The 22,349-nt window shown below is 43.1% G+C and overlaps 1 protein-coding gene across 2 annotated transcripts; it reads left to right on the forward strand.

The window, feature by feature from the left end:
- The first annotated feature begins 496 nt into the window (after window positions 1-496).
- Window positions 497-21,939, forward strand: lmtk3 (lemur tyrosine kinase 3). Of its 2 annotated transcripts, none has more exons than XM_085291928.1 (16): window positions 497-1,048; window positions 3,289-3,437; window positions 3,823-3,970; window positions 5,336-5,409; window positions 5,583-5,701; window positions 7,254-7,341; window positions 8,153-8,301; window positions 8,389-8,473; window positions 8,561-8,682; window positions 9,610-9,759; window positions 9,854-16,097; window positions 16,188-16,351; window positions 16,610-16,743; window positions 17,155-17,489; window positions 17,568-17,652; window positions 20,512-21,939. In XM_085291928.1, the coding sequence occupies exons 1-16, from the start codon at window positions 958-960 to the stop codon at window positions 20,637-20,639; spliced, it is 8,265 nt and encodes a 2,754-aa protein (XP_085148054.1). In that variant the 5' UTR covers window positions 497-957; the 3' UTR covers window positions 20,640-21,939. The 2 variants fall into 2 exon arrangements, with proteins under 2 accessions (XP_085148054.1, XP_085148055.1); XM_085291929.1 differs by having other exon boundaries at window positions 3,289-3,422.
- The last annotated feature ends 410 nt before the right edge of the window (window positions 21,940-22,349 follow it).

A 22,349-nucleotide genomic window follows, 5' to 3' on the forward strand; every position in this document is an offset into this window, starting at 1 on the left:
GAGCAGAGCCATCGCTAACGTTCATAGTAACACTCGTGCTTTTCCTAATAGGAGAACACGGCTGTGAAAAAATGACCCTTTGTGTGTGTGACGGTGACCAGAACAAAGGATTTGAGATTTTACAGGCATATGCTGTGGAAATGTACCCACCCTGCAATGCAAAACTACTTTTATAGGTGATATAGCTAGTTTGTGGTGGCATATGTGCTGGCTCTTTTTGATAAGTTTATTAGGCTTAGATTGGCTGTAATAACCTCTAAAAGGTGAATTTATGGCTTTGTTTCTGAGATTATTTTATAGGATGCCAGAGCACAAATCACATCACACCCAAAGGTCATGATATGAATCCTTAAGTGATATTATGTGGATTTTAAAAATCCAATCCCAGATCGATATAAGCCGCCTCGTTTGCTCCCCTGTGGGCGCATTATCACGGGTGTGTTTTGATACTATGAGGCTGTGGTGAATGATCAAGCCGGACCATGACAATGCGCGCCGTGCGAGGCTGACGTAGGCTGGCGGAGGAGAAAAACACAGACACCCTCCAACACCGTGAGATGGAGGGAGGAGGAGCAGGTAGAGGGTAGGAAATATATAAATATAACGTCAGAAATAGAGGATGGTTGTTTTCAGCGGTGCTTGTGACCGAGGCAGAGCAGAAATGGATGCGCAGCGAGAGGCGGCCTGAGGATGCACAATAGAGCATCTCACACACTGTGTTTAATTGCGGATTAGAGCGGAGGGGAAGAGGAGGGGGAGGGGGAGAGCACAACAAGGAAGGCAAGGAGACGCTCTTTATTATTAGGAGGAAGCGGAGAGGAGGAGGGGGAGACGGAGACAGCGTGAGCCCGGAGACGGCACAGACCGTGGCGGGGGGACGGGAGAGAGGACACCGACGCTGACAGTCGGCAGCGGCGCTCGGATGCTGTTGTTGTTGTTGCTGCGGACGCGGCGACGATGCGGCCACACTGCTGGGTGATGGTAGCGTTGGCGGGGATCATGTCGTACTTCAGCCCGGAGAGAGCCCTCGGAGCACCGCAGAGGGAAGGTGAGCGGAGTCGGAGAAGGAGGAGGTTTGAAAAGCTGTCAGGGATGCTGGAGAAAGGAGAAGAGGATTTTGGGGGGTGGGTGGGGGGGTGGTATAGTCATTTATGAAAAGGCCTCTGCACACTGAGGTGAATATTGCATTATCAGCCAGTTAGGCTGAGACATAATGCGAATTATTAGTGCTGGCTGACCTAATCACAACAGGAGCGAGGCCGACTGGGTGATGGGTTGGGTACCGTATTTGCATGCAATGATGAAAATATTTCGGGCCTCACATCGATGCCTTTTTAAAAACAACATGTACTGTATGCACAGCAGGGCTAAAATCGTCGACCAGTGCTGGATATTTAGTCTAAAAATAGCCTCCACTTGGCTCTTGAGACTATTTAGCCCAATAACCACTGCTGGCATCTTTACTTTTTGCCGTAAATTTGAATATGCCTTGTTCGCTGAGAGCTGGCAGACTGTTGTGTTTGTGTAATGTGTGCAGTCATTGTATTGTGGTGTATTGTTTTGATAGAAGCTGTTGGCACAGAGGCTGGTGGAAAAGGCCCTGTGCTGGGTTCCTATTTATATGCAGTGTCTGTCTGGACATCTGTCTAGGGAAAGATGAAAGAATAGCACTGCTCAGGAATTGTGCATCAGGATTTGTGCCACTACTTGTGCTGCTGGTGCATGTTTTTAGGAGGGGGGGGGGCGAGAGGGTCATTCAGACTTTACAATGCTCCACTGCTCTGCAGATGTGATTTGAGGTTTATATGACCAATAATTAGCTATCTTTCCCTTTTCTTGGATTATCAGTTTGGTGCAATCCAGAGTGACAGTTTTCTTTTATTAGCCACAGATTGGGCCACAGCAGCTTTCACTTCAGTACAGAGCTGGTTTTATATGCTGGGCACATCTTCACTTACCTTTTCTCTGGCTGCTTCTGCACTATGTTGCAACTTTATGTTGAGCACAAAAATAAAATAAAATAAAAGTTGATAAAAGTCTACATTAGGTGCTGTGCAGAAGTCACAGAAACAAAATATTATTTCATTTCCTAGATTAAAAAAAAAGTTTTAGTTTTTTTGTCGAGTGTTGATCCTGTTCTTACAATATTTATCAAGCTGTTCAATTATTAAATATACTTTAACATTTATGCATGCAGTGTTTACAATATCATGACCATGTTGAGGAATGTACTTTGGGATTTTTATGAGGGACACAGACAATCACACTGTGATATCTTCAGACTGCACATATAAAAATAAACAGCAATTTATCTGCCAGTTATAGTTACAGTATCAAGGTTTATATGTGCCTCCTTTCCCCTATTATATTTTGTATTATATCTCTTAATTTTTTCTTATGATCATAGTTGTATATCTGCTTTTGACTGCCTTATTTACACAGAAAAGATGTAATTTAATTATTAATGGTTACATTTCATGTACAGTTTAAGCGTGAGTTTGACACCTCGTGACTGTTTCAAGGTGTCATTGTTCCTCTTTTTTGGTCATCTGTCAATGGTAATAAAATGTTTTGGCTGCAGAAGTGAAATGAAACCTATAAACAATACCTGAAGGGTATTTAACCACGCTGCCCTGCCCCTTTTCTTTTCTGCAGATGGTTCACTTCCCACACTCGACTACATTGAGGTACAAAAATCAAATGTCCCGACCCCTCCCTCTCTCACCTGAGTAGTAAACCTTCCTGATTTGAGTAATTCTTCTCCAATTTCTGATCCCTTCCCGAGTTAGCGCTCCTTTTTTTTACCTAAATGACAACTCCAGCCACCCACCTCCCCTGCTTCTTAACTGTGTTTCCTGAGTGGAATGCCATTTCTGATATTTCCCCCCTTCCCCCCAAGCTTTTCTCCTTACTGGAATGGTATACTCTCCCAAATTTTAATTCCAGTCTCTATTTTCTTTTTACTGACTCAGACAATGTGTTCTTTAATCTTCAACTTAGTTTGTTTTCCTGCTTATTTCTCCCCAACTCCCTGATGCAAACCGTCCATTGGGGTTCTCCACTGTGTCTCAGGCCTGCTTCTAAGAAAACGCTCCAATGGTTTTTCTGCTAAACACAACACCTATGTAACAAGATTTCACACCTTTCTGCTTCAGTGAAGTCTCTCTTTTTTTTTTCTTTTTTCACTGACTCAGACCTAGCATTGCTCCCCTTGTAGAAGCACAAATCCCCTGAATTTCTACATTAAACCTGTCCTCCGTTGTATTTTTCTTCCTGTCGTCCTCTCAGTTTCTCAGTCCAGGGCTGCATCCCTCTCTCCTCCACCCTACGTCGTCATCCTCATCTCTTGCTCGGGGCTTGTCTCTTTTGTTCTGCTGCTCCTCACCTGCCTGTGCTGTAAGAGGGGAGGAGTGGGGTTCAATGTAAGTCTTCAACATGTAAGAGATCTATTCACCTCTCTCTGCTTTCTTTTGCTTCTTTTCTTTGTTTTTTAATGCGTTTTGTGCTTGTCTGCATGCTTTTATATGTGTCTGACTTGGTAAACTGCACAAGTATTTGATTTCGAAGTGTGAACAGTCAGTAACTCCAACTTAATGAAGCAGAAGGGGTCAATAATCATCTCTCGGTCTAATTTTAACTTAGTGTTTTTGTTCAGCTGGCAGACAGAGTACCATTTGTTCAGAATGAATGATTTTTCATTGTCTGTCCTTGGTGGTTACTGCTAAACTCAGCTTTATTATTAAGTGGAATAATACGTTTTATTTTATATTCATAGCTATTACAGCTTAGTGATTTTTTTATGTGCTGCTGTGGTTCAACCAGGAGTTCGATAACGCAGATGGGGAGGAGTGCTCTGGAGGCTCCAGTCCCATCCAGGAGGACAGCCTGTCATCATGTCCCTCCCTCCCTGAGGTCTACACCTTGCCAGTCAGAGACCGCCCCAGCTGCCCCTCCCTGCAGGATGGAGCAGGTAAAAACCTAAAGTGCCTCTCACTTTGCTCAAACTCTTATTGACCTTCCTACCGCTCAAAATAAAGATGAAATCCTGCACTAAACTCCCTCAGGATCTGTTGCCTGAATCACTGATGCGGATCCACTAAAGGTCTCAAACTGAGTGCACAACCAGAAGGATTGGACTCCCTACTGAACCTCAGTGAAGTGGAAACTATGATTTGTGACAATTTTGCATCAGGGCTGTAATCAGGACACAGGCAGGGATGTGTGGAGTTTATGTATTTGGTTCAATTCAGTTTTATTTATGTAGCACTGCAATATAACCTGCAAACGTATTCAAACTATACAGTAAAGTGTCATGAGTTTTGCTATTTAGTGGTCTCACTGACCGCTCACAGCACTTTACACTGCAGGCCACACTTATAGTGCACACAGTTCTATTCTATGCACATAAGAGCTTTATCTACCTTACACTCACACCTTTGGACTTTTAAAAAAATCATCAATTAACCTAACTGTAGACTGTGGAAGGATGCCAGAGTAGCTGGAGAAAACCCTCGCAGGCACAGGGAGACCATGCAAACTCAACATTATAATGAGAGACTCTGACTTCCTTTGAGCAAGCTTTCTTGAGTTGTATGTTTGAACTCTGATGGTACAGATTCTGATGATGAAAGTTTTCAAAAAGTAGAGAAATATTTCTCTCTGCTTAATTCAGGTTAAAAAGCTGAATGTATGAGCATGAACAATAATCAAGTTTATTGTGGAAACATTGAACTCTCTCTGCACGATGGCATGAGCTGATGATTGTTTTCATTATTGATTAAGTTTCTATAAAATCACAAGAAAAAAAAGGAACAAAAATCTGTTAAAGTTTCTTAAAGTGATGTCGTGAAATTTGTGATTTTGCTTTATCAACACTCCAAAACATGAAATTATTCATTTTTGCTGTAAAATGAGAAGGAACAAATCCTTACATTTGAGAAGCTGGAATGAGAGATGTTTTGACCTGGAATAACAGCTTAAGCAGTCAACTGATTATCAAAGTGGCGGAAGATTATGTTCATTGATCATCGCAGTTCAGATTGCACATGCACAGCAGGAAAACACAACATGGAAAACCAGGGAAAAATACAGCGAGAGTAGATTTCTCAGTGAGTTAAAATTTTGTCCATGACTCTGAATTTTCCAGCTAGATACATTTTTATATGATTTCGTATATGTTTAAAACATGGTTGGGGTGGATATGTCATATTTATGTGTTGCTACAGGGCAGAATCTGAGTGTTTTTGTTCTGTTAATAAATTGTACATCTGAAAGAACATCAACTGCTGACGTCTGTGTGACCCTAATCTGTTTTTATTTCTGTTTTTTTTTGTAGATCCCAAATCTCAGTGCTTCAAAAGGCACGCTTTAAACTATCTCCAGGAGATAGGAAATGGCTGGTTTGGAAAGGTAAGGAAATCTGAAATATAACCATCCCAAATCATTGGTTGTCTTTAAAACAGCATCCCCTGCTTTAATTCTGTCTAACAAACAGATTACAGATGCTAACTCAAAGTAGTTCTTTTAGTACCCGTCTCTTCCTGTGGGAATTTTCCATGTTATTGTCCATCGATCTCTTCTAGGTGATTCTGGCTGAAGTGCTGTGTGACTGCAGCTCCTCGCAGGCTGTGGTGAAGGAGCTGCGTGTCAGTGCCAGCCCTCTGGAGCAGAGGAAGTTCTTGGCTGAGTCTGAGCCATACAGGTGGGAGAAACTGCTTAAATTTTGGTAGCCATATTGCAGCCTTTGAGTGAGATTCTGTAAAATTTGCATAACAGTAACCACTGGAGCCACAAGAGGCAGGTATGGAGAAATAATAAATGTAGGATATTGAATCAGGTGTGACTCTCTTATACTTGCCAGGACTGCACAGACTCCTGTGAAAACTTAAGCGTAACACTACTGTTTCCATTCGACTTAAGAAGCAGCCAGGTACTGCTTGACTAACTGATCATCAGCAAGTGTGAGGAACTGTATAAAATCAAAGGTTTTGGTGGTTTACTGGTTTAGAGCATTCAGTTGTGTATTAACGCAATGCTACATTCTGAAAGGTCTGACCTTGGTTAGACCTTGGTCTGACAAGGTTACATCTCAGTCTCTATAAGCCTCAGTTAGCATTTTCATGCCAGTACAATTAGAAAAAGGCTTAAAAACTATGGCTTGTTTGGAAGGATTGCCAGAAGAAAGCATCTTCTCTCTAAAAAGTTGCAAATTGCATCTGAAAAACCACAAGATCTCTGGAAAGATGTCCATTGGGTAGTCAAGACCAAAGTAAAGATGCTTGGAATAATGTACAATACCACATTTCAAGAAAACTAAACGCAGCATATCAGCACAAACACTTCATACCAACTGTCAAACACGGTGGTGGATTGGTAATAATTTGGGCACCTTGCACACATTGAGTCAACTATGAACTCTGTATACTAAAGCACTGTAGAGTCAAATGTGAGGCCATCTGTCAGCTAAAACTTGGTCCAAATTGTGCATCGATGCCAAGCACAGGAGCAAATCTGAGAAAGAAAAGAGTCAGTGTTGCAATCAAAGTCAAATCTGAAATGCAACTCAGTGAGCTGAAGCAGTGTTGCAAAGAAGCGTGGGTCATAATTCCTCAACAACAATGTGAGAGCTGGATAAAGTCATACAGAAAGTTAAACTGCTTCAAGTCGATGCTCCTAAAGTTGGTTCTACAGCCTGCTGAATCATGTGGTGTGTTTAGGTGAAAGTCATGTCTTTTGTTACGTGACTTTATGTTCGGCTTCAGTGTGTTTGTGCAGTTTTGTGATATTTTGGCTTGAATGATTGAGGATTCATTGGTTTGTATGTGAGTGTCTGGTCCTGTGGATCGGTTTGTGCTGTGATTGGTGTGTTACTACTGAGTTTTTAAGGGTGCACTTACAGCTATAGCATATATACTCAGATTCACTAAGGCTTGTCTGCTAGCTCTGCATGGTTTGCATTTGTGATGTGAATCATTTATAATTCATGTGATGAAAAGAACAAAAGATTTATTTTACTAATAGAACTATTCGTATAATTAATGTGAAGATTTTTAGTCACTTAAAGAAATATAAGTAGATAATGGTGACAGCCCTGATTAGCCTGTGTGGTCTGAGATGGAACTGAATTCCAGTGTTCAGGATCATCTAGCTAAGTTTTGCTCACTTTAAGTCTCACTGTTAAGCATTTAAAGGCAGCGTATAAACATTTATCTATCTTCTGTCTGTTCCTGCGTCCCTCTTATGTTTCCATTCAGGAGCCTTAAACATCCCAACATCCTTCAGTGTTTGGGGCAGTGCAGTGAGAGCATCCCCTTCCTCCTGGTTATGGAGTTCTGTCAGCTGGTAAGTAACTGAACATAAAAGGAGGCGGATGAACTAATAATAGGAATCACACAAATGAAAGGTGCATATTTTTAGTTTAGTATAGCGTGCAATGTTTTTGTTGTGCTATGCTTGGGTTTTTTTAGATAAATTGTGCACAAATTGGTTATGGTATATCGGTGATGTCAGTGAGAAACACATGAGAAATCACAGTCGAGCTGCATCGATAAGATCTTTACATCTTATTTTAATTTCATATAATTTGAGGCAAAATTGTTTTTTACAGTTATCGATGCTCCGCTGTCACTAAAATCTGTTTTGCGTCGATACAATCAATTTGTTTTCCTTCTCTCGGGCGGTTTAATCACCAGCTGATTAAGAAAACCATATGAGCAGACTTCCAGGCCAAACAAAGATACAAGCAGATCAATTACAGCAACACAGTGAGAGGAGCCACACAGCACTGGAGTCCTCACTGACTGCAGTTACCCTCTTTGATAAAGTCTCCTATTGTCCTTTCCTTGCAGATATTTTTCATCCCTTTATGTTGTCCCCATTTTATTTCCTTGCTCTTCCAGGAGCACAAATGACTAACACAAAGGCTGCCAGCTCATTACTAATTCCCCTGCTGCTTTTGAGGCGCTGTGATGTAAAACACCTAAAAAAAAAGGGGGGGGTATTTGCTGCAGAAGTAAAATATATCTTCTTTGCCTACATGATGGTCCTGCAGGTTTTATCTCTGTTTCAGGAGAAGGAAGAACACTCTGTATGCACTTCACTCAGCCATATTTTTCAATCCACTGTTTATATTTTGTTGTGATGTACAACGTAGGGTGACTTGAAGCGGTATCTGCGAGCCCAGCGTAAGTCAGATGGGATGACTCCAGACCTGCTGACCCGGGACCTCTTAACCCTTCAGAGAATGGCTTTTGAGATCACCTCGGGTCTGCTCCATCTTCACGAAAACAACTACATCCACAGGTCAGTTGTCGCTTTCACTTCCACTGTTGCCACGCCTCCAAACGTGAGGATCTCTGCTGAGGGTAGCTGCTTGTTTTCTCCCTGCAGTGATCTGGCTTTAAGAAACTGTCTTCTGACCTCAGACCTCACTGTCAGGATAGGGGACTATGGCCTCTCGCATAACCATTATAAGGTCAGGATTTTTTTTTCCTCTGAAAAATGAAATCCAAAGTCAATTCAGTCAAATCCATAATAATTTCTGTGGCGTGTCTTTATGAAGGAGGACTATTACCTAACTCCAGACAAACTATGGATCCCTTTGCGCTGGATTGCTCCTGAGCTGCTGGAGGAGTACAGAGGATCTCTCATTGTTACGGACCAAACCAAGACCAGCAATGTGTGGTATGTTTTAAAGCTGCTCTGTGTTAACACCACTGGGAACAGATCTGAATTAACGAGTTAAGCCGATAAGGCTGGTGATAAAATATTGATGAAAACACAAAGGTTTTTTTAATCTGGGGTCCAATTTGAAGCTACTCTTAAATCTTTTCCTACCACCATTCATTCCTTTAATCAGCGTGGCTCAGGTTAAATCAGATTAAAAGCAACTTAAATGATGCTCTCTGGATGGACAACAAAGAAAATCTAATTTCTCCTAACAGCTGTGCAGAGATTAAATGAGGATTGAGTGCGTGGACAGTCGGCTATGTGAACATAATCTGAAATGCTCTTTCTACAGTCTCAGTTATATTACAATATGATACAAATGCAGCTTGTTGTGGATCCATAAAAGAAAATAGTTCCTACATAAAACTGCTGTTTGTGTTATGATTTGTGGGAACACCAAACTAAAGAGCAGTATGATCTCACATTTGCTGGAGTAGAGTCCAGCTCAGTTTGTCAGCAGTCTTAAAGCTGTAGCCAAGCCCGGTGATGCCAGAAGGAGTGCTGAAGAAATGAGAGCAAATCCTTTAAGCTCTAATATTACAACCTTCCCTTTCATGTGCTTTTTTAAACGAACCAACAAGAAAACAACCTCCTAACAAAACACACGAGTGGAGCAAAAATACCTAGGAGTATTTATTCTTTTTTATTCTTTCTGAAAAAACATAGTTTTTCTTAAAAAATGGAACAAAACAATTCACATAACAGTTTTTATTCTCCTCAGTTAGAAAGTCAAACCTCTGTGGGTGTTGGAGTAAATGCTTTTACTCCAACACCCACAGCAATGGTGGTGTTGGAGTAAAAGTGTTATATAACAACAAACCTCAGAGATTTCTTTTGAAGATTCACCCCTTTTCACTTCTCCAACTCATTTTTTCCTCTCAGGTCTTTGGGGGTGGTGATATGGGAGCTGTTTGAGTTTGGCTCTCAGCCCCACAGACACCTGAGTGATGAAGAGGTGCTGACCTTTGTCATTAGGGAGCGACAGATCACGCTTGCCCAGCCTAGACTGAAGCTCTCCCATGCAGACTACTGGTCAGTACTTATCCACTAATTAGACTGCATCGATCCGAGCACAAACTGTGTCTCTCCAAACTTAGATCCTCTTGTTTTTCTCCCTTGTCTGCAGGTATGAGATCATGCAGTCCTGCTGGCTACCTCCGTCGCAGCGCCCTTCAGTAGCTGAGATATTCCTCCTTCTCTCCTCCCTCTTGGCTGCTGAGCGAGGAATAGCGAGGGGGAGTGTTGGGGAAGAGGATGAAGAGGACGAGGAGTATGAGGAGGGAAGAAGAAGGAGAGGGGAGAGCGAGGAGTCATTTGAAAGACGCTGGGACTTACTCCGTCCACCTGCCTTTCAGACTGCAGCAAACGAGCGCCAAAGGGAGAGGGATTACGCCAGGGAAGACAGAGACAACTCCTACCCTCTACTGGACCCTGTGGGGAACTGTATTACCCCATCCACCTCTGAACTGGATGACATCCTGACAGTCACCGAAACTAGCAAAGGCTTGAACTTTGAGTATTTCTGGGAGAAGGCTCATGCCAGACGAGGCTACAAACCTCTTCCTCCTCCTCAGCCAATCCCTACTGTGAACAATAACCATAGACAGTCTTTGGACACTCCTACTGTCGTCCCAGTGATAAGCGCCCGTAGCCCATCCCTCGCCAGCGAGTACTATATCAGACTAGAGGAGCACACTCCCCAAGACAAGTCGCCGTCTCTCAAAGGGAAGGTACATTCCTCTTTCCGCTCAGATTGCCCTGGAGACATGGAGCTCATGGAGATCCGCAGCGGGATGCTGGGCAAAGAGCGAGTCCCTTATTGTTCATCTGACAAGTGCGGAAAGGGCCTCCAGACCGTCCGATCGAGCGAGGTTCAAGTCCAGTTGCCCAACACAGGCGTGGCTGAATTCAGAGACACTTCGAGCAGAGTGACTGACTTTTCCATAGTTGATTTAGGCGATGACGATGAAGTGGAGAAGAAAAAGAGCAGTAAGGCGGATAAAAAATCCACAAGCTCTCAAGCTCCCATCCTCCCTCCCAAGCCTCGTTCTATGTCCATGTCATCAGTCAATCCTCTTCACTCGCGCCCTCTTCCCGCCCCTCCACTCAGATATAGAGGACTGCCCCACTACACTATCAGCGGAAAAATTGAGACAGACCCCCATCACATAAGCACCTGCCCACCATCTACCTTTGATCACCTCGGGCTTCACCGAGCCCGACAGACTCTTCCCCCCTCCCCGTCCCTATCGCCCTCGCTTCCCCCATCGAGCCATCCAATTTACCCTCAACCTCCTCAAATGTGTCCTCCTCCTCTTCCTCCCCACTCCAAACCACAAAGGAATTGCCCCCTCTACAACACAGGGGACATTCACTTGAGATATAATAAGCCCCAGATGCAGAGATCCAACAGAGACCCGCTAACCTGTGATTTGTCCGATAGAGAGAGCATGCTGCACACTTATAAGGAGACTTCTCACTTGCGTGCAAAAGACTTTGACTCTCCCGTACGTCGAGAAAACCCTTTGCGCCCTATTTATCGAAATTTACCCCGCCCTGAGCTCACAAAACCCCAAATTGACAGACAGTCTTCATCGAGTCCGACTTACTCAGATGAGGATGACTCTCCTTTCATGTCTCCCGAGAGACCTGGCGGTGGGACGACTGTCACTCATTCCAGTCTATCTGAAGATGCAGACCCCGCCACTACAGAGCTCTTCTCCAGGGGAATGAAGAGGACTCAGTCACGCCTTGACACCATCCTGCCTGCAATTTGGAAGGAAGATGCTGAGCAGCAGGCAGAACGTGTCGCTGCAGCCAAGAAATCCCCCATGCATCTGTTTCTGACGGAGATATCTAGTGTGACAGAGTTGAGTGAGTCCAGGTCGGAGGGCTCATATGCAGCGGAGAAGGAGGAGAAAAGAGAAGGAGAGAGATGGGGGAACTTTCTGCTGCCCAACAGAGGCATGCGCCGCTCCCAGTCGCTGATCACAGAGCTGGGATCAGCAGGACAGTCATGGGGACCAGAGAAACATGTCAGCAGTGCAGAAGCTGAGGAGGAGGATGCTGTCACTAAAGAGTCATTCCAGAGGGATCTTTTTCTCACAGAGATTGACACAGGAAATATGGAGGCGGACATAGAAGGCCTACCAGGAATCGATCCAGTAAAATACCTCTATCCTGCAGGATCCAGACTGAGGCCCTATGTCTGCGCCCCAGGCCTCCCCTCATACACTGAGGCAGAGGAAGCCTACTCCAAAGGCATACGGAGATCCCGCTCTCTCCTGTCTGAGATCACAACGGAAAAGCACGATTCTGAAATACATTTTACCGAGAAGGAGCCGCGGAGAACTGAAATCACCAGAGAGGAGTTCCTGAAAGAGATCCAATCAGCAGAAACCTTTCTGACCGAAATCATATCGAGACAAAATGCAGCCGCACATAGGAAGGAAGCAGATTCATCTTACTCCCCTACTCCAGTGTCCCCTGAATATGAGTCCATCTGCATTGACCCAAACTCAGCTCAGACCATCAGATTCCAGTCAGAAAGCTCCATACGAGCAGCCAACAAGGGCAAAGATGATACACAGACTGAAGCCATCTATGCCCAAGTGACCAAGCGTGCTAAGAAGAGTGAGATCAAAGTTTCCTTGAAACCTGACATCCCTATTCTTCACATTGGTTCAAACAAACCGGACAGCCAAGTAAATAATGCTGACCACTGCCAGTCCGGTGAGTTTGTGTTTTCTGAAATCATGCCTAAAAATGGTTTACTACATAACCAAACACCCGCGTCTCAGAGAGAAGAGGAGGAGTGTTCGGACGGCCCTGCCTTACCTGCCAGAGGAGAGCAAACAGATCTGCCAGAGCACTTTCCCCCTGGATCCACAGAGAACGTTCAGGAAGTCAACACTGTGAACCTGCGTGAGAGCCAATCACTCACTACAAAGGAAGCTGTTATAAGCAATGGCGAGATAACAGAAGATGACCTACAGACGCACAGTCCTTTGAGGGGGGATCAAACAGACGTGATTTCTCATGATCCTGAGAAAACAGCTGATTTGGAGAACTCTAAAAACTTAGATTCTCTCGTTAATGAAAGTTTTGCAGAAGCGGAAATGGAAAATTCACTTCAGCACAAAGACGAGCGTCACACTGCCCAGAAGGTGCCCACTCCCGCAGCCACTCCTACCACGCCAGACTGGGACCCTTCCTCCGATTTTTCACTCGTCACCCCCACCGACTCAGTCCTATCACCTTTGACTTCCAGCTCGGCCGACTGCCTCACGCCTAGTGACTCATGGACGGGAGGTGGCGGAGGAGGTGGAGGAGGAGTGGGAAGCGGCGGATGGCGGGCTCTGGGAAATGAAACACCACATCGAGACTCTGCATATTTCTCAGACAGCGACTGGGAGGGTGACGGGATGAACAGGAGGAGCAGCAGCGATGGACTTGTTGCCTCCAGGCCTGGCAGCGGGAGAGGAGGTGATCGGGGAATACTGACAGGGATAGAGGAGAAAACCGAAGAGGAGGGTGAGACTGGAGAAAAGAGTCCATTAAGAAATAGTACCCACATGTCAGATAGGACAACGGAAACTGGAGAAGGGAGGACTATTGAGAGTTGTGAAGAGAAGGGTGTACTGTATCCTGAAAATTACCCGATCCCTAATTTAGGAAATGACAAAGATATTCTAAACAAAGCGCTGGGATCTGCTCAGAGAGACGATTCTGGCATTTTCCATAACGAGAGCAAAAAGTCAGCCCTGCTGTGCGATGATCCACAGAACAAGGACTGTGTGGACTTAATTGATAAGTTGTTTTCAAAATTAGATGATGAGCCACTTAAAGGGCTTTCACACAGCAGTGGGTACATGATAGACAGCCATTACACAGATGGCATAATTTCTCAGATAGCAGACTGCAAATACCAGGACTTTGAAGAGAGTGACTTAAATCTATATTCCAAGAGTCCCACTGAGACAAATAGCTTGATCGAGTATAAATCTGGCAGCAACTCAAAGAGTTGCATGTTTGGACCAAACAACAAAGATTATAAAAATGTTACAGAGACAGATAACGATCTCAGTCAGCTCAGTTCTCCCACGTCTGGGAATGAAGCTGTGGACTCTGCAGCACCATCCCAAGTTGACAGCACCATCGAGTCCAGATTACCTAAACTTTGTGATATTCAAACGAACAGCGTTATACTTGGAGATGAAAACCTGCCAAATGACGATGGGAAGGCTGCTGATGCAAAAGCGAGCGGTCCGACGTGTCTTTGGGCTGAAGAGCCTGAGAAATGTGGAGAGAGGCCCTGTGTGGACCACAATGAGCTGGGCTTGAGAAACCTTCGCTACTCAGATGGCGAGGAGGAGAGCGGGATCACAGCAGAGACAGAGGAACAGAAGGCTGCTGCAGAGCTGAGTATCGCTGTGAAGGAGAGGCCACCCCTCAGGGGAGCAGCAAGTGGCATGAACTCTGCTAACGATGTGGATAACAACTCCTGCGAGGGTCTAAATGCGACAGCTAAAGAGTTATGGAGTGCTCTGGAGGAGGATGAAGACAGACCAGGATCTGGGGCGCTTAGGGGCGAGTTTGACTGCTACCGCTTTTCACAACTAAGGGACTTGCGCTTGTGGCCAGATGAGAATGACCAGTGGGCCTCCCCAGAGAAGAGGTGTCAGGGAGTCGACTTGAGATCTGAATTTTTCTCCGGGTTCGGGAATAAGGCGTGGGAGGTGGGTGAGAGGCTTGTTGTAGGTCAGGAATATTGGGAGACCGAAGAAAATGATGAACTGGCAGGAAGTGAACCTCACCCTGCTGTCTTGGAGGGCTGTGAGGAAACTTGGAACAATGAAACCCAAGGGCTAAGCGGCAATCTTTGCATTAAGGAAATGTGGGACACAAAAGACAGAGAAAGCCAACAGACGATAGCAGACATACAGCAAGAGGAAAACATTGAGAACCTGGGGGAAATTGACAGCATTAAGAAAGACATAAAAAGTGACATTTTGCATGTGGAAGTAGAGAATATAGAAATACCAGAGGAAGAGACCTTGGAGGAAGGACAGAGGCAGAATGCATCATGCACAGAGGCAGCCAGGGACAGGGAGGGTCGGCTAGACTCCACAGAGACGGCACAAAATCAAGATTTTAACACATGGCCCCAGAATCAACTCTGTAACAGAGTGGAGGAGGCGATGTCGGCTGTGCACGCTGACAGAGAGGCAGGCTCCAATTTAGAAAACTGTTTCAGCCACACTTTGGAAACCAAAAGCTCAGATATAACCATCTGCATCGCCGAAGCTCCTCATGTGACGTTTTCAGAACTGGAAAATTTTAAATTGGGCTTCAATTCGGAAGCAGAAACGAGACCGTGTTTTGCCAGGCAATACATAGAAGAAGGAATAAACCCTATAAAAGTGGAAGAGGATTACAGAGATGTGCCCCTGCCAGCTAATACCAGTGATCTTGATGCAAAGGAGGAGATAGATCAGTCATATCCACAAGAGATTGACAATTTCAGCTCAGTAGATTTTCCGAGTCCTCCACCGAGCATAGACCTTGATATGCAAGATGATAAACTGGAGAGTTTAGACGACTCTTTTCCTAGTCCACCGCCATCCGTCATAGAGGGAGAGGACTTTATTAGTCACATTAATCTAGAAGACTTTATTACCAGTACTGAGACAGAGCAGCTTATTTCCGCAGCACACAACACAGATGTTCCAGAGACACCTCTGCAAGAATTGCCACCTGCTACAACTCAAAGTAAAGGGATCTCTGCCAATCTCACCCTCCCCTCTGTGCATATAACACTGAGCGATGAGAGCAACCTGACATCCAGCATAGAAAGCAAGGATGGTCATAATAACCTGCCCCAGAAATCATCCCCCATAATGCCTTCTGCACCTCATGGTCCCCTGAACAACCTCCCACAGCTGTTGATTTCTGAGTGGAAGGACTTGGATGAGGAGCCTCTGGAGGACTTTGAAAAACTGGAACAACTGTGCTACATATCTGGCGATGAAGAGGAAACTCTGGGGGACCTTTTCTTGGGCAACCTGGAGCTTCTGGAGTCTTTAAAGAAAGCACCTGATCACAAAGTTAGCAGTGGTGACGGTCATACAGTCAGCAAGACATGCGACTCCTCTATACCCGAGGGTAGCAGGGTGGATTTAAAGGAGGACGAGATGTCTGATGACTCTGACAAACTGGAATCTGTACAACCGACGATCCTGGATTCCCAGAACAGTCTGCCGCCTCAGGACGAGAGGAGCGACGGACAGAGATCACCGGGTCAAATTTCTGATGTCAAGGACCAGCGGTCTCTGAACAAGATGACAACCAAGAACGGCCTCATGATGCAGGTCAGCATGATTTCTTGTGGTTTGCTGTGCGTGTGAGCGGTGCTCCTTGAGTTTGCTCGTGCTCTTTACTGCTTTGCTTTGTTGCTCCAGGTGTGTGAGGAGAGGCTGCAGTTCTCACTCAGTGAAAATGTGAAGACAAATGTGCTTTGGGGGACGACTGTTAAAGACACCGCCATGCTCCGGACATGGGGGGAGGAAGTCACAGGGAGCAGCGGTGATCTGGTCACTGTGAAAGAACAAAGAGAGGATGAGAGGTATGGATGCTGCAGAATTAAAACACTGGCTTCAGATTATTCTGTTTGATGCATCCTGTATTTCTGGAGGAAATAGAGCCAATAAAATATATTCACACAGAGTTCAAATTACTTGTTTTGTATTTTTACTGTTTTCAGTTCAAGTAAACTCAAAGACAAGATTTAATTCAACTAGATGGACGTGACAAGATGAACTGTTGTTTTATTATTAATATTCTGGTGAAATATTCCTCTTTCTTTCGTTCTTCCTTCCTTCAGTCAAGAGGAGCAGGAAGCTGTCCCTGCCATTGAGCCCCCCATCGAGTCTGATGAACCTAAAGCTGAGCCGCTCACTGTGATCGAACAACCTGAGGTCCCATTACCTCAGCTTACTGCAAACCAAGCGATGAAAGGTATCAGCGTCTTCCACGTTTTACAAGTACTTATCAATTATCCCTGATTATACTGGGATATCGCTGAAAAACATTTAGCATACAAGTAATTTTTGACTGTCTAAGCTAAGTACACCTCTCTAAGCCTTTTTATTTGTTTTCTTCTCCTTTGATTTGGGCTTCCACTTCTTTTAACCCCACAGATCCAAACCTTCTCCCAGATAAAAAATTGTGGGCATTTTCAGACTAATCGGTTAACAGATTAAATAAATCTAGATGTGATACGTCAGTCTTATTTTACAGAATTTAATTTTCTCTACTTCAAATAGAATATTTGTGCTAACTTTGGCAGATATTTATTTTATTGCTTTTGTAATCAAATTTGTGAGTAGGTTTGCTTCTAACATTTCTTTTCTGCTCTCGCTTTGATAGCAAAGCTAGCTCGCCTCTCGCTCACCCTCCCACCTCTTGCTCTGAGTCTTCCCCTCACCACTACTGGAAAAGGAGGATTTGGAGACGGGGCCATCGGAAACCGGATTGGAAGACGAAGAGGTCTTTCGTCTGGGAGCGACCCCGATGAGGAGGAGGAGGATGAGCAGGAGGACGAAAGCTCCCGGAGGGTGATTGTAGTCACAGAAACGGACGTGGACAAACGTGTTGGGCTCCGCAGTCTGCTGAAATCACCCAAGGAGCCAATGGACAAAGAGAAGGACAGAGGAAGAAATGTGTCCTTTTTTGATGATGTCACAATCTATCTTTTTGATCAGGTACGTCTCCTTTATTCGTTCACTTTTTTATGACGGGTTCTTTTGGAATAAACCTGACTATTTCTTTCATCCCAACAGGAAACTCCAACTAATGAGTTGAGCAATTCAACTCCCACAACTCCAACTGCGGTGTCTATCAAAAGCACCAAGTTGGATTTGCATGGTAAGTTAATCATTTTCTTTCAGTCATGACGAGATGCAGAATAAAGAAGGTCAATTTTAAGTTGCAGTAGCAGTGTTGTCCTGTAGGTCAACATGTCTCAGGTCTAATTGTGAGAAGACGATTAGAGCAGAGGAGCAACACTTGAAGCCTAATCGGAGCTCATGTGTACATCCAGAGATATTATTCAGAGCAAATGGTACTTAAATAAATCTGAAGTTTATTGGGGATTTACATGACAGTAAAAGGGGTTATAGGACATTCATGGCTAAAAGATGATCCTAGTATTAAAATGAAGTATCAAAAAATAAGTCATTTTTTATGCTATAGCTTGTTTTGACCAGCCACTGATCCCAAATGCTAAAATGACAAAGTTTTCCTTACATTAAGTTTTCCCACATAATTTAACAAAACGTGTATGCTATTGTTGCTCAAAGATATAAAAGCAGATTTTGAATGGACTGCACATACTGACAATAATTTTGGTTGCACTGCAGTTTGCAACTGCTGTTGTCCTTAGTGTCAGCAGTGCTTTCTGATCTAGCTGGCTGGCAGCATCTAACCAATCAGTAAAGAACATCAAATGTGTTCAACACAGAGCCAACTTATAATATGAGCTTGTCAGTTTCTTCAGAGGTGAATCAGTCACCTCCCAAACACACCCAGGTCTATTATGACCACTTATCCTAGGAAAGTGTACTGGAACACTGGAAGAAGTAATACTATGTTAGTTTAAATGTGAGCCTCTGTTCATACTCACATTTGTGTTCCCAGAAAATGTTTATTTCTTTAAATTAATTAATTAATTAATTCGATGACTGAATATTTATAAAAAGCCTCAGCTGTTCTGTAGGGTGTTTGTTGCTTATGCTGGTCAAGTTTATTATAGCTAACTAAACCTAAAGATAAAAACTGGAACTAGATATGAAAAAAAAAACAATTAAGTCAAACAATTTTGTGAACTTGGAAAACTAACTAAATTTAAAAAAATTATAGAGGAAATTGTCTTAATTTTGCCATTTGTCACTTTGGCAAAGTTTGTTATTACACACTGCCTGGTGAGGCTTTTTTGTAAGCTGCTTTCAAAAAATATTTATATTGTATTATCTGTACTGACTTTCCTAAATCTTGCCTCTGGAACTTGGTATAAATACAATAATAATAATAATAATAATAAGAAAGACTAAAACTAATGCTGGAACTAATAAAAACTAAACTTAAACAAGCAAGCTCACTCTGGCAAAAAAACAACAACCTCTAAACGACATAAAATGAAAGCTAAAGAGAAAATACAAAACTAATAATTACCGATGCTGATGTTAGCTGTCAGTGCAGCGCACCACACAGCTGTTACCATAACTGCTGGCTTGTTGGACTCTACGTGCATCAATGTCTGCTGCTTCTTACACAGGGATTCAGTCTCCTCCTTGAGCTGCCTAATGATGTAACAAAATGTGACAGCCACTAGCACATTCCCAGCTAAAATGGAAAACCTCAGTTCAGCCCTCTCCTCTGCAAATATGGAGCCAGAGTTAATCTTCTATAATTATGTCCCAGGATGCTGTGACATGTTGAACTGAGCAGGGATGTTAATCCCGCGCTCAACAATGCAAGCCCGAGTCATTTTTCTCTGCACATTTTCAGCTGCTCTCGCTACTTTCCACTCTCCATCTCATGCACTCAACGCCCTTTTTCACAGACTAATGAAAGTTGGGGCTCAGAGTTTCCTTTCGAGTTGTGTCACATACAGAAAAGGCAAAATTAGATTCCTTAATGATCTTTCAGGCCTTTCAAGACTTCAAAGTTTTGAAAGAGGTCCGTGTTACTTTTGAGTTATTTTAAGCTAAGACTGTGTCGCCTCAGTGTGGTTGTTGACTGATAATCTATATCTATTAAGATATAGATTATCAGCTGATTTTCTCCCCTGTGCTTGGTACTGTTTTTTTCTTGTGCATCTTATAAGTGAGTAAACATGTGTCCCAGTCACAGATGGATCATCATTCTTCTCCTCAAGGTCACACTGGTAGTTTTACAGGTACTTTTTCTCAGCATAACCTTCAAGCAGGTAAAGCTCGCCCTGATGTACTGAATGATATTGATAATATCAGATTCTCAAAGTTGATGCACAAAACGACAAAGACAGAACTTGGTGGTAAATGGATTGGTACTTCGAGCACCTTCTACTCACGTTTGAGCACTCAAAGCAAGTCTCATTCAAACAGCCTGTTTATACCTTATACATTCACACACTCACATCAATGCACTGGGGGCAACTCAGGGTTCAGTGTCTTGTCCAAGGATGCTTTGACACATGGCACAAGAGGAGCCAGGGATTGATCCTTGATTGGTAGACGACCAGCACCACCTCTTGAGAATAAACGAAGTGGTAGCTTGAAACATCGCTTTGTCAGACATGCTTCATATCGCTTGTATCCTGTTAGATGATGATGATAATGAGGATCTTATTAGTTGTGATGATGGAGGGAGTGGTCCTGTGGTCCTTCCGAATCTGCCATAAAAAGCAATATTTTCATTGCTTTTTATGGCAGAATTAGGTAGTTCTAGTCCTCCAAGTTTGACAGTTTGCAAACTTCTTTGACTTCTTAGTGGATTCTGATTTGTTGTGCAATGGAGCTAACAAACGATCAGTAATTGTTTCAGTTGTGATTGTGAACCGGGTTAATGTTTTGGTTTAATTCCAATAAAAAGACTTTCCTTTAACTTTCCCTTACAGTCAAACACATGCTTATTGTCTGGGAACATCCTGTCCCTTTTGGGCTTCCATACATATGCCTGGTGCACTTGTTCTGGTTTTAATACCAGCACAGTCGTGATGCTAATGTTGTTTTTTGTCTCTTTTAGGGCCAAAAAGCAAAGAATCGAAAAGGAAAGAGGATTTATCAGTCAAACCAAGGTCGCCTGTCGGGGTAAATTCAGTGACTTCATCGCGCTTCACTGTCAGCCCGGCTGACGACCCACACCTGGTGTGATGTTGCACATCATCCTGGAAACACTTTAGAGCTCAACCCTCTCGGACTGGCCCGTGAATTAACCCAACAACCAGCCATTCGCCCAGAGGATATTTTTTTATTGAAGAGGCAACTGAAAGAAGAGACTTCGATTCTAAAAGCTGGAAACATTCCAGGTTTTACTAGTGACGGGATTTTGTACGACTGGGGGTTGCTGAGCTCCGGCCTGCCACTGTTTACAGAGATTATACATAGCCTTTGGCTGCAGAAATCTTTGGAAAAGGCAGCATATGCTAGGCGAAGAGGAGCCGGGAGCTTTGTAAAATCTGAAACAGATTCGACAGCTATGCAGTGGGAGTCTTGCTGTGTACCAGCTTACCTTCTCTTTTTCTGCTTTGTTTTGTTTTGCCCTGGGAGTGCGGGGAATGCACTTTCTTTAGTCATTCGTCTGTCTATGTAAACGCTTGGATCCCGGTCCTCTCTTTATTAAGGACATTTTTCATTGCAGTCAGTCAGTTGTTCTTGTAAGCAGCAGTTTGAAACAGAAATTGCTTGACTCCTGTATTTGACAATACTCCTCAGCATTTGTACAAACATCATAATACAAGTGTATACAGTATCATTTTAGAGCTGTTTACTTTTAGATGTATTCTTAGACTGCACGAAAAATGAAACAAGCAGTTTATTTTTACTTTTATTTCTGAAAAGCTTTAATTTCTATATTTATTTCTATGTTATTTTACTTATTTATGTAAAGTCAGTTTCCATGCAATATCTTAATTATTTATTTAATCTATTAAGTTATGTATTTATTTGCGTTGGTGCAATTGCATATATGAACTTAACTATAATTTGTTTGGGACAGAAATGCATCTAGATCTATAACTTCTCCAAGATCTTCATAACAAATAAATCAAAATATTTTCCCAAACGTCTTAATTGCTAAACAAAAAAAAGTATTTTGTATAATTTTACTTGTTAATATATGCCAATATGTATGGAACAACGTCCTGTAATGTTTCATTATTTTCCGATGTCTATGAATTTTTAGCTGTCTCGTCATTCTTTTATCTTAATTAATGACAGTTAATGTAGCTTAGCATGAAAAATTGAAGCCTTTCATTAGTAAATAACTCCCATTTGTTTGTGTATCTGTTAATTTATTCCATTTTCTACTAATAACAGTCCATCATGCAGTCGAGATCCAACTAGTCAATTTGTTTAGTCTGTTTAAATGTTGGTTTAAACTTGTATTGTTTAAAGAATGGTTTTCAGGGGGCAATGTATAAACAAGGGGGAAATAAAAACTATGAAATGTGAACCTCTCATTTGAACTGTGTCGTATAAATAAGCTCGATTGTTGCTTTTATTTCATTCATGACCAAAAACAGTTGCACTCATATCCAGATACATGCCTGTCAATGAGGGCTAAGTTACAAACTATTGAAATACTAGAAATTTTTCTTAGACACGTATGGGCCGTAAGAGCAAGTTCTATATTGTAAATCAATTAACAATGCTTCAGAAGGCACTGACATCACAGATACAGTTAGTGAAAATTAGATGGATTGCTCCAGCTGTCTGTGCTGGGAAAACATGTCAGCCAGCACAGCCATGACCCCAACTCCATAATCTAGGTAGATACAATATAAAAATGTCACCTCTCAGCAAAGGTGAAGCTGGGAAACATGGAAGTTTTTTTCTGCTACTTATTATCATTATTATTATTAT

The sequence above is a fragment of the Mchenga conophoros genome, linkage group LG11, assembly GCF_057382185.1.
Source record: "Mchenga conophoros isolate Kocher_MC1m ecotype Shallow Benthic linkage group LG11, M_conophoros_male_GT1.1, whole genome shotgun sequence".
NCBI lineage: Eukaryota > Metazoa > Chordata > Actinopteri > Cichliformes > Cichlidae > Mchenga > Mchenga conophoros.